The sequence below is a fragment of the Egretta garzetta genome, unplaced genomic scaffold (assembly GCF_000687185.1).
Source record: "Egretta garzetta isolate BGI_Z169 unplaced genomic scaffold, ASM68718v1 scaffold417, whole genome shotgun sequence".
Classification (NCBI taxonomy): domain Eukaryota; kingdom Metazoa; phylum Chordata; class Aves; order Pelecaniformes; family Ardeidae; genus Egretta; species Egretta garzetta.
The window spans coordinates 407113-422390 of NW_009260227.1; the positions used below are offsets into that span (position 1 = coordinate 407113).

Below are 15278 nucleotides of genomic sequence, written 5' to 3' on the forward strand. Positions count from 1 at the left end.
ACCAACATCTTCTGATGAAGAAATCACCATCTGCCTTAAATGCCCTCCCAGCAGGAGGGCTGGGTGCGTCCCACCCAGCACAGGGACCCTCTGACACACGTGGCATTCAGCTCCTTGGTTTGGGGGGTTTTGGTTGGTTTGGGTTTTAAACCACCAGCCACTGTGAATTCCGGCCCTGGGAAGTGGGTGGGAGCATACTCAGATTTTGTTATGCATTAACAAGTGTCAGTGCTTCGTAGAGCGAATCCTTCAGATCATTGACATGCATTCACCTCCTTGGCACAAGCTGCTTAGGATGTGAAATAACTCACCCATCTTGCAGGGAGGAATGATCTCCAAGCACTCCTTATGAGCACCCGCTCCGCATTTCGGGCAAAGATAGCCCTGGTAGAAGGTTCCTCTGTGCAAAAAAAAGAAAAGTCCTAATTCAGCCTCAGCTTTGAGATTTTCTTTCCGTGTTTTAAGGGAGATGCAGGAAAGCTGGAAGAATGTTGCTCACCTTAGGAACATCCTGCAGGCTTTGCAGTTGGTGGTCTTTTCAAATGTGTACATCTGGAAGTTATGGTGATTTGCATTGGCTTTCTCTGGCTTTATGTTGGACCTAAGGGAAAGGACCGGGGGGTTATCAACCTCGCCCTCCAAGCCACGCTGCACTCGTGCCCCGTCATGGCAGCTGCTGTTTGCATTTCAGTCAAAGTTTGAAAGCCACACGGACAGATAAGAAATCAAGTGTGAAAGCAGACTCGGGGCTTGACCGTGCACAGAGAGAGGATTTTGCCCATCAGCCCTCCCCTGGGACAACATCCATGGATTTGGCCCTTGCCCGAGTCAAACAACAGTCCAGACTTGCCAGTGCGGGGCCAACCCCTGCTCTGCTCCAGGCCAGGTCCTTCTCCTGCAAGGCCTTCCTCCAGCCCCATCCCAGTGCTTCACGCATGGCGTGACACCACGGCAAGCACTGCAGGCGTCACTTCAGAGATGCACCACGCGTGCTTCGCTGCAGACACTCGGGGTAGATGATTGCACGCTGGACCCAAGCCCCCTTTGCACAAGGACCCATCCAGCAAGCCCACGCGAGCTCCCCCATCACAGGCTTTGCTGTCGGAGCTGCTCTCCCGTGACCTGCTGGTCCAAGGCACTGGCTCCCCCATACTTGGCGTCTGCACGCCAGGGCCAGAGCGGCCACTCGTGCTCACATTGCCATTTCAAACTGCTCCATCCACTTCCTCTTCATTTCCTCCGTCTTGCAGAAGAACTGGAAGCCCTGCTTCCCCTGAAGGTGAATTAGGTAGAAGCCGTATGACCACTGCAAGAGAAAACGAGAGAGCTGCTCGGATTGCTGTGCTCCCAACGCCCGAGCAACAAAACGCGCCGCACTTCTATTCCGGCATCCTAATAACTGCTCCCCATGCCTGCCCCTGTCCCTGCTGAAGGACAGCTGAACCTTTGCAAACGTAGCAGCAGGGAAGGAGGATGAAGAGCTCCATATTTCTCTAAAACATCGCAACTAATGACGCCCGAATCAGCTGGGCACCGTGCACTAAGGCCAAATAGGATTTTATAGTGGCAGATGAGAGAACCCAGATTTTTCTGCTCCGATGGATCCTCCCCAGCCATTCCCTCCCTCCCTGACAGCGACTGACACGTCTGTCCTGCCCACGGCACATGCGCTCTGCCTGCCTCGTTACAGCCGCACAGAGAAACACGAGAGAAAACTGCGTGCTTTGCTTACCATTTTTCCGTGAGACTGAAAGCATAGGAGAGCAAAGTGGAAAGAGATTTCGTTAAAACACAAAGCTAGCAGCATTTCTTCAGCACCCAAGTGCTAAAAATTGGCTATTCTTACCCAAACGCCACTTAGCCCACCTGTACAACGGCTCTTCCCATTGCACGTAAGTGGATTAAGCTAACGGGTCTCTGCTAAACCGATAGCTGGGAGGTTTTCCTTCATGGCTGCAGACTAAGCCCCAAACCACCAGCAAAACGATTTTCCTTCAGTGGCCACCGTGCTCCGAGGGCTGATTTTGGCAGGCTGGTCGGCAATGCTCATGCTGCCTTTCCAGGCTCCTCCACCCCGTGACTCCTGGGAGCGAGAGCATCCGGACGGACCTTCCCTCCCTGCCCTCCTCTCCGCCCTGTCTGACGTTTTGCTCCTTGCCGGTCCCTCGCTGCTGGCAGGCCAGAAAGCAGGGAGCAGCTTCCTCTCTCCTAACTCCAATCATCCCAGCTTCTTCAGGGCTGTTTTGCAAGGATGGAGGTCAAGGATCAAGCCCAGCCCCATATTAATAAACATTTCCCAACTCTCTGGAAGGCTGTCCTGAAAGCCGAGCATTTATTTTCCAGCTTTTTGCAAGCTCTTTTGCTATTTTAGAAGGCTAATGGGAATGTACTACCCATGGAATGGCCCAAACAGCTCCAACACACTCTCCAGCGGAGCTAATCCCCAGTCCACCTACCTTCTTAATATCCTTGTTGTTCATCGGGTCGTCAGTCATCTTGTGGAAGAGCAGCTCGATAATTTCTTTCAGCTCATAATTGTATCCTTTCCTTTTGCAGACGATCACCACTTTATCAAATAAAAACAAATACCTGCCCAAAGCAAGCAAATAAACAAGCAACCCAGTCAAACATCTCATTAAGGTGCCCATGCAGCGGGAATTATTTGGGAATAGCTCCACAGAGCTTCCCAGCCAGCACCGCTCGATGCTCTAACTGTGCTATAATTTCACCTGGATGGTGATTTCTGTCAATGCGACTCTAGGCCATCACCGAATAAAGGAGCACAAGGGGAATTGCCAAACAAAGGCACATTTCGTTGGGGAAAACTGCTGAGTGCCGCTGCTCACCCACCTGTCCTGCTTGGTGTGGTTGACTATGGAGCGGACCTTCAGCTCGCCATCGATCTTCGGCCTCCCAAACTCCTCCAGCTTCACTTGCTGCAGAAAGCAAAGCAGGGCTGAGATATGCAGCCAGGCTTGGGCTTTGGAGACTAAAACCCAAACCTGCCTGGATCGCACAGTGTGCTGGGGCCGCCCCCACCAGCCCTGCCTCGAGCTGCAGAAGCTCCTGGGAACAGCATTGCCCTCGCCAAGGGGAGCCCATGCACGAGCACGACCCCAGCATCAGGAACAGGACCACGGGAGGTCCCTGGAGCTCCAGCACCAGCATCCCAGGGCAAGGCACAGGAATCAAAGCACTTTTGCAAGGTTTGGGATCCAGAAAGCAGCCCCCGCCCCCCCCAAAATAAGCTATTTTCCAGGGTTTTCTACAGAACCAAGGCTACTGTAGTTTTGATTCCCATCCTGAACCAAGACTGGAGATTTTGGCTAGAACCCAGCCCAAGGGTTTGGTCAGTTTGTCTTTCAGCTCAAAAGCCCTTGCAAATGTTGCTCGGTGCAGCACAGCTGCCGAGCCACCGGAATCAATCCCCTTGTGTAGTTCTTAACAGGAAAAAAAATAAAAATACTGCGAAGCATCACCACTGGTCAGGAAAATCAATATTTTACACAGCTGTGTGTATGGTCCATAATTATTTCATTGCTGTGCCAGGTGGGCTCTGTATACACAACACCAACCACTCCACGAGGTCCCACCCGGTGCAACGCAAGGCAACACCGAGCAGAACGTGCGTGGGATTGATCTGCCGACAGGAGCGGCTGCTTTGGTAACACCTCATCTCCCACGCGTCAAACTGGCTCTCTGGCTGCTGCAAGGAGGAGACCTGGCTGCTTAATGCCCCCCTTCATGCTCCTGTTTTTACAGAGCGTGATGTCGGGTTGTTCGCACAGATCAGGATTATCACGACAGCTTCAATCAAAGCCCGTGAGCCACAACGGCCCATCTCCCACCGGAGGATTTTTGCAGGTTTCTCTTAATAATTAAGGATTTTGTTTCCATCTGTTAAATAACCATCAATTAAAAGCTCATTGTTTTCCAATGGAGTCTGGGCTCCCAAATGGAGGATGCTGCCAGGGAGCCCTCGGGGTGGGCAGCCCCCAGCACCCCCCTCCACCAGCCCTTTGGAAGCATCTCAGGTGTCAGCCCCCAAATTGCATTACCCCAGCGGAAAGCGTGACAGCAGAGCAGCTGCACCCACAGCTGACCAGTCCCCCCCTGCTCCTGCCCCCCGGCAAATGTGGGAAAGAGCTCGTCAGCTTGAAGCTCTGCCACTGAATATTAAATTAATGGGCTGCTTCGGGGCTAGAGGGAGCCATGGGCTGCACAGGGTGGGCTGGTGCACAGTGATGGACCAAGTGTTTGATACCCCGGGAGTTTGGAGGATGAGATTCTCCTTAAAATATCTGGTTGAGATTTTGGGGATTAGGTGCCTATTACGTGCACCCTTCTCCTCCCAAGAGGCTTTGGGACACTTTCAAGTGCAAGAACATTCAGTTAACTTCTCCGTCCTCTTCACAGCCAAAGAAACCCCACTTTAAACAGCAGGCAGGAAATGAAATAGCAGATTTGGGGAATTCTTGGGTCCCCCCTCCGCTAGGAACATGAGAAAAAATTGGAGAAACAATTTCAGTGTAACCCCACCAGCAAAACCCACCCTCCACCACAGCCAAACGGGGTTTGTAATATAGCAACCACTGCTGCACCGTCAGCAAAAGCAGTCAGAGACCAGGGAGGGTCCGAACATACAGGGATCCTCCTTGGGTAGCTCATCAGATTCAGTAGTAATTGCACAGAAAAAGCAAGTTTGTTAATAATATTTGAATTCAAGTAGGGAGTGAGAGGATTTTCCGGCTTACCAGGTTTTCTATAGAGCTCTGAAATTCACTTATTTTCTTTAAAGTCTCTTTGTCCCTCTTCACTTCATTTATGTACATGGCCAAGTCCTTAAAAGAAAAGTGAATATAGATTTTTATTTCCCAGATGAAGCTAGTACCTTACCCAAGCAGAAAACACAGGACCCCGGCTCCCCAAAGCTGCACTCCCCTCCGCCCTCGGGAGCCAGCCAGGACCCCGGCAGCCCCCCAGGAACATTTCCCAGAAGAGGGCAATGCATGAATCCAGTGTGGCACAGCAAACTGGACCCATGGCTTTTACCTGGCGAGAGCTTGGGCGAGCAGCCAGGCATCCCCTGCCTTTGCGCCTCTGCCCCGGCAGCATCCTTCCCTCCCAGCTTTCAACCTGGTCATTCCCTTCATCCCCCCGGATGCAAAAGCTGCAAGCCAGTCTCTGCTGTCAAAGCATCCAGGTCTAAAATAACTGCTTGGGACACCCGGCAGCACGTCAGCCGTGAACAGGGCTGGGGAGAGCACCGGGATGCTCGTGCTTCGTCCTCCCAGGGGACCCCCAGCGAGAGCATCCCCATCTCCAGCACATCGGAGCCTCCAACATCTCCCACCATACAAAGGCTGCATTGTCAGATAAGGAAACACTTGACGGAGCTTGTTCTGCCTTGAAAAATTCCTGGCTTACTCAAATTTTGACCCATCGAAGAGAAAGAACCCCATCCCCTTCCGCTAAAACAACTTCTTACACCCCTTGGAGCATATTTGCCGTGCCTGTTTGCTTCTTAACTGCTCCCTGCCTCCTTGTCCTCAACAACAGCTCTTGTCAACTTGGATTACATCCCAACATGGGATTTTTTAAGACATCCCCTCCAGGTCAGACCTTCCTCAGCTTCCCAACAGAAGGCTAATCACAGATGATAATCACAAATCTACGTGACAATACTTGTAACATCACAGAATCCCCCACCAGGCCGGTGGCAGGGATGGTTATGAAGAATGACAAACCCAAAAGCCTTATGAAGCGGCATCTTCCATCACGCTTGAGCATTTGCTCCCTGCTGCCCAACAGGCTGTCTCGTACACAACCGGGAAAACGCAATCCCTGGATCGACTGTGACCTGAAACAGCGACAGCAACGTGCCAGTCTGCGCTGTGGGATTTAACTGGGACCCTGCCTTGCCCCCACCATTGCCTGGGGGCTCAGCTGTGCGCACTCAGGCGGAGAGTCGGTACCTGCACCAAATACCCCCCATGTGCAATTTTTTGGTGCAAATCCCTGCCCCTGCTTTGTGCAAACAGCTACCTGTGCAAAATAAAAGGGAGGTGAATCCCTTGGGGAAATGCAGCTCTAGCTGTAGATATTCAGCCCCCTGCACAGCTCTCGCCCCAGGCAGCAGAGGCGGCTGCCACCCCACCAGCGCGGCAGACAGAAAGGCTGGATTCGTGATGAAAACCATTACTTGTAAGTTAAGCCTTGGTTTACAGATCAATTAAAACCAAACTGCACGGCTTCCTATGCCCCTGCTGAGCCCAGCGTGGTCTGAATTGCACCAGCGCTCTCCTTGCGATGGGGCGATGAAACAGAGAAACCTGGCTGGTGGCTATGGGCAGCTTCCTGCAAAAAACGCTGAGTCTGCAGTGGAGCCGGAGCACGTATACATTTATTTATTAGCAGTGGTACCGGTGGGTGCCGTATTACGAGGCATAAGTAGGGTTTAACAACTGTCACCGGGTTTAGTGTCTGAGGGCACGGCCACGCGTTGTGCAGCAGCAGGCTGCGAATGCCAACGTCCTTCAAATACCCTTAACTTTGAAGCGACCTACATATTGGCTCTGGATCCCCGGGCTTGCAGGGATAACGGCTGAAAAGGTCACCCAGCTTATGTAAGTGCTGGGAAAGGCGGCGGCGTTACAAAAGCTGCAGCCTCAGAGGGAAAAACCAAAGCGACCTGAGAACACGGGAGCGAGCCCAGGGATGAATCCTGCAAAGCTCTCCAGAGAAAACCTGGAGTTAATGCTCGCCCACTCAGATTCTACTGACCGTGATCAGCGTGAGTGTGCAGGGGGGGAACGTATGCAAGTCAGAAAACATTTGGATGATTTTATTTTTTGTTGCTGAAGGTTTTCCTGAGATCTTTGGGGTCTCAGCTGAAAGCTCAAAAAAACTTTAAAGGAAGCAAAATTTTGACACCAGAAGCCTTCATGTTGTGGAAAGAGCATTTTCCCCTTAGTAAAATAAAAAAAAAAAACTTGGATCGAAGGATTCCCAACCAGCGCCTGGATAACAGTGCACAGGCAATGCTCCGCACAGGCACCGGCACAGCCTCCCAATTCTGCGACACTCCCCAACTTGCTGATATGTCTGGAGCTCCTCCAGACCCCTCCTAGCAAAACCAAGAGCCGAATCTGGCACAGCCGCTTTGCACACAATAGCAATTAGTGAAAAGTCGTAACTTGTCAACAAATACCAGCTTCCCCAGCTGCTTAGGGAGGAAGATAACAGCGCTGCCTACAGATCTGCTGCGAAGTAATCGCATCAAATGGCAATCAATACACATGGGCATGCCCTAAAGGAGGAGATGCTGCCTTCCCTCGGGCCGGTGGAGAGTTGGGCGGAGAGGAACCTGATGAAGTTCAACAAGGGCAAGTGTCGAGTGCTGCCCCTGGGGAGGTTGAACCCCATGAACCAGTACAGACTGCGGGCTGACCTGCTGGAAAACAGCTCTGCCCAGAGGGACCTGGGAGTCCTGGTGGATGACAAGCTGATCATGAGCCAGCGGGGTGCCCTGGTTGCCAAGAAGGCCAGTGGTATCCTGGGGCGCATTAAGAGGAATGTGGCCAGCAGGGCAAGGGAGGTTCTCCTCCCCCTCTGCTCTGCCCGAGAGGGGACCTCATCAACACGTACAAATATCTCAAGGGTGGGGGTCACGAGGATGGAGCCAGACTCTTCTCAGTGGTGCCCAGCGCCAGGACAAGGGGCAATGGGCACAAACTGAAACATAAGAGGTTTCAGTTGAATATGAGGAAGAACTTCTTGACTTTGAGGGTGACAGAGCCCTGGCCCAGGCGGGCTGTGGAGTCTCCTTCTCTGGAGATCTTCAACCCCCACCTGGACGCTGTCCTGTGCCCCCTGCTCTGGGTGAGCCTGCTTGAGCAGGGGGGTGGGACTGGGTGATCTCCCAAGGTCCCTGCCAACCCCTGCTAGTCTGGGATTCTGTGTGTTTTTCCACCCCAGTTTTTACTTCACAGAAGCAGAGGGGTCCTGCGCTCCGTTGCACCCCGAGCCCAGCACAGCCCCGCTGCTGCTCTCGCCCTCCCGTACCTGCATCGCCTCCAGAGCCTCCTTCAGCTGCTGCTTCTCCGGTCGGTCTGACGAATGGCTGAGCAGCTCCTAAAACAAACAAAAAAAAAATAAAAAAGAAGAGTTTGGGTGTGCTAGGAAGGAAAGCTGCCCATGCCCTGCCTGCGCCGGGCAGGCTGCGACCTGCGGGGATGCCAGGGCAGGCGGCTGCAGCCGCGGGACAGGGAACACGCCAAGCGGCTGATGCCGGAGCGCTCCGTTACATGGAGTTGACGGGAGGAATTTCACACATAATCAGATTATATGCAAGCTTATTTTATATTCATTAACTGCCTCTTGTGGCTAACAAGTGCAGAATTACCCTAGGTCACCATACTTTAAGAGACGGCACAAATATTATGTCGTGTTAAGTAGCTCTAGTAATTATTTCATTTGAAGGGGGGAAAAAAAAATCCTCGCTCTGCATTTGGCAATGATTCACTTTCCACTGTAAAAGCCGAAAGATGCAACAGCGAGGATGGCAGCTGGAGAGAAGTGCCAATGCTGAAACACTTACTTTTAACAGGAGATGGTATTTCAAAACTCTCTGCATTGGAACCACCAGCAGATCTTGCAATTTAAATTTCCCGTCCTGAACCTTCAGCGTGCATTCCTATTAAAGAAATCAATACATCGGTGGTGAAGCAGCTGGGGGAAAACATCAGCTTCCCCCCTCTCCCCCCCAAAAAAAAGTCTCCAACGTCCCCTGGCTGTTATGTTTTGCTTCTGTAAACTTAGTTCAGATGAGAAACAGCTCGCGGTCCTTGCAAGCACCCAGCCAGCACCTGGGCCCCCCTGGCAGGGATTACTGAGGGGTAAAACATGGGGGCTGGACCCTAAAACACAGACATTCTCATGCAACTGAGCTGCTCCAGCTTAATGAGAGAGCGCTCATTAGGGGAGCACACGAAGGCGGCCCAGACCTCGGGAAATGCCAAATGAAGCGCATTAGCTTAACGCACCTCCTCGATGGTTTGAACTAATGCATTTTATTTGCGAGGGGCTGGAACCAGGCACGCAGACAGTTGCTGTGGCTTCGCTGATAAGCATTAAGTCATTAAGACGAGCTAATGGGATTGCAGGAAGTTTTGCCATGGTTCTGTTCACCCAGCCCCATTTAGATCCGTGACTCGGCTGCGCTGGCCGAGACCCCCGGTGTAACCGGCTGTTATGGCAACCGGCTTGATGCAAGATCCAGGGAACACGTTTTTAAAAAATTCTTAAATGCAGTTTTATCCCTGAATCGGCTTGCTACTTTTGCACGGAAAATCAAAGCGCGTTTGCGAAAAATGAGGTAACGTGTACAGACAGCCCAGCAAATTCAGATTAGCATCAAGACCAAAGCAGGAATTAAAGCTGGGTAAAACAGCAGCTCAGACAATGCATCCCTTCTGGGGCTCCTTGATTTACTTAATATCTGGATCAGCCCCTATTTACACTAAGCCTTTACGCTGGGGAAGGAGGACAGGGGAGTAATCTGGGCATTCGCCTGGGGACTTGGGTTCACCTCTGACTGTCCCTGATTACGGCTGGACCTGATGATCTTAAAGGTCTTTTCCAGCCAAATGATTCTACGATGCTGCCTGTGACCTTGGGAAGGCCACGGTTCCTGCCTCGAGGATGCTCCGTGCCTTTGGGTCTCCCTGCACGACTCAAAAAGGAATTTGTCCACAACCAGTCCCGCTCAAATCAAGTCACCCGGCTTGTTTTAACTTGGGGGAGGAAGGACAGAGAGTGTGCCTGGCGGGGAGATGAAGGGGCAAGAGGGGGTCAGGACACGCTAACCCCCAGCTTTGCTCCTTCTCCAGGCAGCACAGCCTCACCCCCACACCCCTCCCCTCTCTTGCTCAAGTGATCCCAACACGCCCCCAGCTCCAGCAAGTCCTTCCAAAACCCAGGACAAGGCGGGTGGGCAGCACTCGGCCCCGGTGTCCCCCGCTCACCTCCACCTTCTGCCTGACATCCTCCCTGTTGGCGAGGAGGTGGTTGAGTGTGTTTTGGGCGTACTCCATGTGGCTGCAGTACTTGCCGTAAATCAGCAGCCTGTGGAGGGAAATCACAGATTTAATCGGAAACACTTGCTGGCAGTTATAACCTGTTATAAAAGATATATGCACTTATATACAGGGAAAGGACAAGGCAAACAGCTACTCCCCCATACAACTGCTTAGAAAAGTATTAACACTCTTTTTACGGCACCGCTTTTGAACATTTAAATCTTTTGACATTTCCAGAGCTGGAGGGGTGCTTCGGCTCAGGACGAGCAGAAGGGGCTGAGTGGCCAGAGGAGCCTGGTTTTGGGGGTACGATGGCTCATCCCTCCACTCCTGAGCGTGATATATTTAACCACTGCTCCCCAAGAGCTGGGCTTTTGGAGCACCACGATAATAAAGGGAAGGTCCACGCTGAAAGACCTTTCCTGGAGCAGGCTACAAGGTGGCTATACAAGGGCTGGCTGCATCGCAGGTATGACAGCCCAAATATGAAAAGAAACAGCAAAGAGCTGGGACCCCATCCCTGCCGGTGCTCGCCTCTCCCAGGGATCGGCTCCGACCCCAGCAAGGCTATGAGAAAACTAAAACATGAGGAGGGGGCAAGCACTGAACCCCTGCAATCCAACCCCGCAGCTCCTCGGCTGCAAGTTGGCTTTTTCTTGAGAATACACCATTGCCACAATCCCCCTGGTGCCTCGACAGGCGCCGTGCCGCCCCGATGGCCACGCTCCGGTTTTCCGGCTGTGCCACGTTAGCACCAGGGCTTGCGAAGGCAGAGCAGGGATGCGCTTCGAGACCAAACCACAACAAAAATCCATTTCCTGAGAGCATTTCAGAACGCAGCTCGCACAAGCCCATGTATTCATCTCCCCCAAAGCCTTCATTTCCCGAGTCACATCTTCTCACAGCCCCAAAACCCGATTGCCACCACCATGGCTGATGTGTGCCCCTCAGTCTGAGGGTTTCTGGATATTTCACCAAGGAAGGAAGAAGGCAAGAAACTCTTGATTCATGAGACACGCCCAGAATGGATGTGGGTGATTATAATTTGCCCCTCATCAGAGGATGAGAGGCTTCAAATCCCCTTAAAACCCAAGGACACATTTTAGAAAACTCATTGCTCCTTGCAGGATGGACCGCAGGGACCTGGAGATCAAGAGCCTAGGTAATTTGGGAAAAGAAGGTTGTCACAGCCTTTGGAAACATAATGAAGCTCTGTATAGGCTATAAATTTAAACACCTGACACAACCAGAGCAGTTTTGCCGTGGATTTCCCCTTTTTCCTCCACTTCACTCATTAATCCTGCACGACAGGTTTCGGTTTTCCCCCCCTTCCTTGCCGGTAACTGCGTTGCTGCTGATAAGACACATATTCCATCACGCGCTGCAGCTCATCCATTATTTCAGGGCCTCATCGCTTGATGGAGACGATCTGGGAGCACCTGACCTGGTGTCGCTCCGTAAATGTGGGACTCGCAGACCCCGGCGGGGAATTGAATGGAGAGATTTATGGGAGCCACAATCCCCGGCGAAGCAGCAGCCAAACCAGATTATTCTTCTGCCTTATCCCCTTGACAACTTCTCAACATGCACAATAATATCTACCTTGCCAGCACTTGGAGAGTTTCAAAGAGGCTTCAGGAGCATAAATTCAAACCTCTGGCTTTCAGAGAAAGAGATTTACAAACTATTTCCTTCCAAAAAAACCCCAAAAACCCCAAACCTGCAAAGCAGAGGAGCAATACATCATTTTGCTGGGATGTCTCTGAGGATGCGTAGGGAAGCGAGAGCTATTTGTCATGGACAGATTTTGTGGAGGAAGGTCTTATACGCAGGGACCAAGCAGGGACTCTAGAGGTTCATGATCCCTTCTTGGTGGGGTGACACCATCTCCCCAGGTGAGCTCACTTTCTCCTCCTGCACCCCCATTTCCTTGCTGTAAAACGTGGTATCATCGTCTTTCCAGCTGTGAAAAAGGTCCCTGCCAATTTAGATCAGGTTACTCCAAACTCTTCATCCCCAACAGCCTGGTTTTGGGGTCTTCTCCAAGCCAAAACTCTCCACGAGCAGCAGTTCCCCACAACGCTGAGGTTCCCGAGACCTCCACGGGCTGAACACGGCCTCAGATCTGCTGTCGTGACCTTGCAGCCATCGGTCTGGCTCCTCCAGCTGCCTCTCAGGAAAGCTTTTAACATCCTTTAAAAAGCTGCTTGCAAACTCCCTTAGGAACCGGGCTGGTTCATTCACCCGCCTGCATGAAACCCATCAGCCACAAGCGCTCTGCTGAGCTCCTATCAGCAAATTAACAGAAGCAAACATTGATTTAAAGGCTGTCCGCCCAAAAACGAGCCTCGTGCTCCTGCACAGCCACGCGGATCGCCCTGGGGAGCAATGCCACCTCCACCACTCCTCCCATGTCCCTTCCCTGCTCCCTGCGTGCTCAGCTCCATCCCGAGCGCAGCCGGCAGCGGCTCGGCATCGCTGCCTGGGGACGGCACCGGCGTGCACGGAGCTGAGCCAGGAATTAAGAGATCAAAATCACCCAAGTGAGTTTTATGAGTATTTTTAAATTATTTGCATTCTTCTTTGGAAACTTTTTTTTTATTATTATTATTTAATCCAGAAAACACTCCCTCTCTAAAAAGAGGCGCTGTGAATGATGGAATATCTGACCTTACGGTGTATTATTAATGCAGATGGTATTTCTGGAGTTATTGACTTCTGAATGGCATTTCTGTGTCTAGACACTGGTTTAATCACAGTGAAATAACACCCTGGCACGATTCCACAATGAATCAGGCCTTTGATTAGTATTAAGGATATTAAAGGCTTTTATTAACCTTATCTTTGTGTTCTGGGGTACTCCTGCTTGCAGCTGCCAAAACACAGAATCTATTATGTTTGCGAAAGCAACTTTTACATTTATTCATCATGCAAGGGGTGCGGGACAGCAGCGGTGCCAAATACGCGATTTTTTAGAGTGAGCCATCGCTTTGATCTACCCAGAGGGGAGTCTCCCCTGCAAAGAAGTCATCCTACCCCATCCCGGGCCCTCAAAGCCCCGCTGCTGCTTGCAGGAGAAGACTGAAGGCAAATGAGGTTTTACTCCATTCTGGCTCACCATAACCGTAGCGTTCCCATACTTCTCCCCTCTGCCACATCCCTGTCAACGAGCCGTATGTTAAACAGTTGGTCCTGCACAGGAGGCTGGGAGCCCGGCAAAATTCCAATGCAGACGGGGGCTTGCAAGAACAAGCATCCATGGGAGCCACAACCGATTTAGCCAGCTGGGTCAGAGAGGGGAGATGTCCCAGCGTGAGCCCCTGGGCAACCTGGCAGGGCTGTGGCTTGGATTTGGCTGCTTAAGCATCGGCACAAGTGATGTTTCGGCTGCCTGAGAGCACCTACCTGCAGAGGATACGAACCCGTTCCAAACTGTTCCGATTCCTGCTCCAAATCCTGAGATGGGCCCTGCAAATGTTAACCCGTAGCTGTTCAAACTGGAGCTGCCTAAAGACTGCCTTTCCTTTACCTCTCTTTGAATTCCAGAAACACTTTTGCCAGGCTGCTTCCTCCAGACATCATAGAGACGTCGATGGCTCTCAGGAAACTGAAGTGCACTTTAATTAGGTCCTAAAACGAAGAAACAATCAATACTTTAAACACATCCAAAGCAAGTGGGCAAACAAAGCCTGAAGAAATGCACATTCACTACTTAATCAGGCAGTCATTTCCTCCTCTTTTTTTTTTTTTTTTTTCTTTTTTTAGTTGTTTTTAAAATAAGTCATTCCAGTGAGATGCAGCCCCAAATGGCCAGGAGCGCAAGGGGGTAATTCCACCGGGAGGTTGTACAGTGATAAATGCCCCAGGATTCCCATGTGTATTAAAGTTCCTCTTGCAGGTCTGGAGGGAGAGGAGGAGATGGGCAGGCTCCGACCCAGATCCCATGCAAGTCAGCATAGAAATAAATCCCTTCATCGCAGTGTGCCCAAACCATCTCCAAGTACAGCTAAAATACACAGCCCCACGCCTGGAGCATCCTCCGTATAAAATGCTTCTCTTACCTAGAGTTCATACAATCCCCAACTCTAAAATTGAGTGTTAAAGAATATTTCCTAAACCCGCTCAAGCTCCGCAGCACACGAAGGACGGAACCTCTACAGGTGAATGCACAAATCTAATGTGAAATCCGAGTCTTCTCTTAAGCGGGAAGGTGGCTGAGCTGCCGTGAACAGAACAAAGATTTAAGCCACAATGTCTACGCCGTTACCTCCAAATTGATAAAAATAGCTTCCATGTCCTGGGGAGTCAGTACCAGCCTCAGGGGGTTCATATAGTTCTGCAAGAGGAAAACAGAAAAGGGATTGAAATACCGGAGAGGAGCGAGCAAGGCGGTTTTTTTGTGCGAGGGAGGTATTTCTCCCTGCTTCACCAGTTGTAATTATCTGGGCAAGGAGAAGCCAGGTTTTAACGAATTTAAGCACTTGCAAAGGCAGACGAACGACAACACAATTTTCAAGACCGGGCTGTGCCAGGGACCCAGGTGGGAGCCAGCCAGGGGGTGCACCTTCCCCTGAGCTCCCCTTGGCCCCCGCGGCACTTCCAGGCATGGGAAGGGGCAAGACCCCCACCCGTGGGTGGGTGCAGACCCCTCTCCTGCTAAATCTACAGGGACAGGGAGGTAAAGGCACAATTTCTTCACCTCACTGCAGCTGGGAAGAGCTCCGAAGCATCTTTTCAGCTCTTTGATTATCTCCCTAGAATTTTGCCCTTGAAAAAGCGCCGATGATGTGATGACACTGGAAATGCCTTTCTGAACAAATACATATTAATAGAAACATCTACATGACTTGTAACTACAACCCCCCCCCCGATGCAATGCACCAAAGACAGGACCCTCCACCCATAACATGCCGTCAGAACCTACGAAGCCTTCTCGAGCCTTTTTAATGGATATCAAAGCAATAATTTAACTTTTCCTTTAGACTGAACCAGAAGGGCTGTGGCTGTTTCCAAGGAACAGGGGCTATTTACATAAATGACATGGACGTTGGGACACTTTTATGGCAAATGGGAAATGCTGTTCCACCGTGCCGGTTTTGCTCACAGCTTCTTTGCGTGAACCTTCAGCAGACAGAGGCAAATAATTGCAAAAGGGGAGGAAACAAAAGCATTAGGGTGATTAGAAATGGCAGCTGGATT

General features: G+C 51.3%; 1 protein-coding gene across 1 annotated transcript in view; it reads right to left on the reverse strand.

Moving 5' to 3' along the window:
- The window catches only part of VAV2 (vav guanine nucleotide exchange factor 2), a gene marked incomplete at its 5' end in the record, with an annotated part of 161863 nt that overhangs the window by 8920 nt on the left and 137665 nt on the right, over positions 1-15278 (reverse strand). The window contains 12 exons of the mRNA XM_035897646.1: positions 312-400; positions 500-601; positions 1197-1306; positions 1733-1747; positions 2457-2589; positions 2851-2936; positions 4755-4841; positions 8065-8133; positions 8600-8695; positions 10026-10125; positions 13609-13709; positions 14347-14415. Coding sequence (XP_035753539.1) covers positions 312-400; positions 500-601; positions 1197-1306; positions 1733-1747; positions 2457-2589; positions 2851-2936; positions 4755-4841; positions 8065-8133; positions 8600-8695; positions 10026-10125; positions 13609-13709; positions 14347-14415 — 1057 coding nt within the window. The remainder of the gene's footprint in view (positions 1-311; positions 401-499; positions 602-1196; positions 1307-1732; positions 1748-2456; positions 2590-2850; positions 2937-4754; positions 4842-8064; positions 8134-8599; positions 8696-10025; positions 10126-13608; positions 13710-14346; positions 14416-15278) is intronic.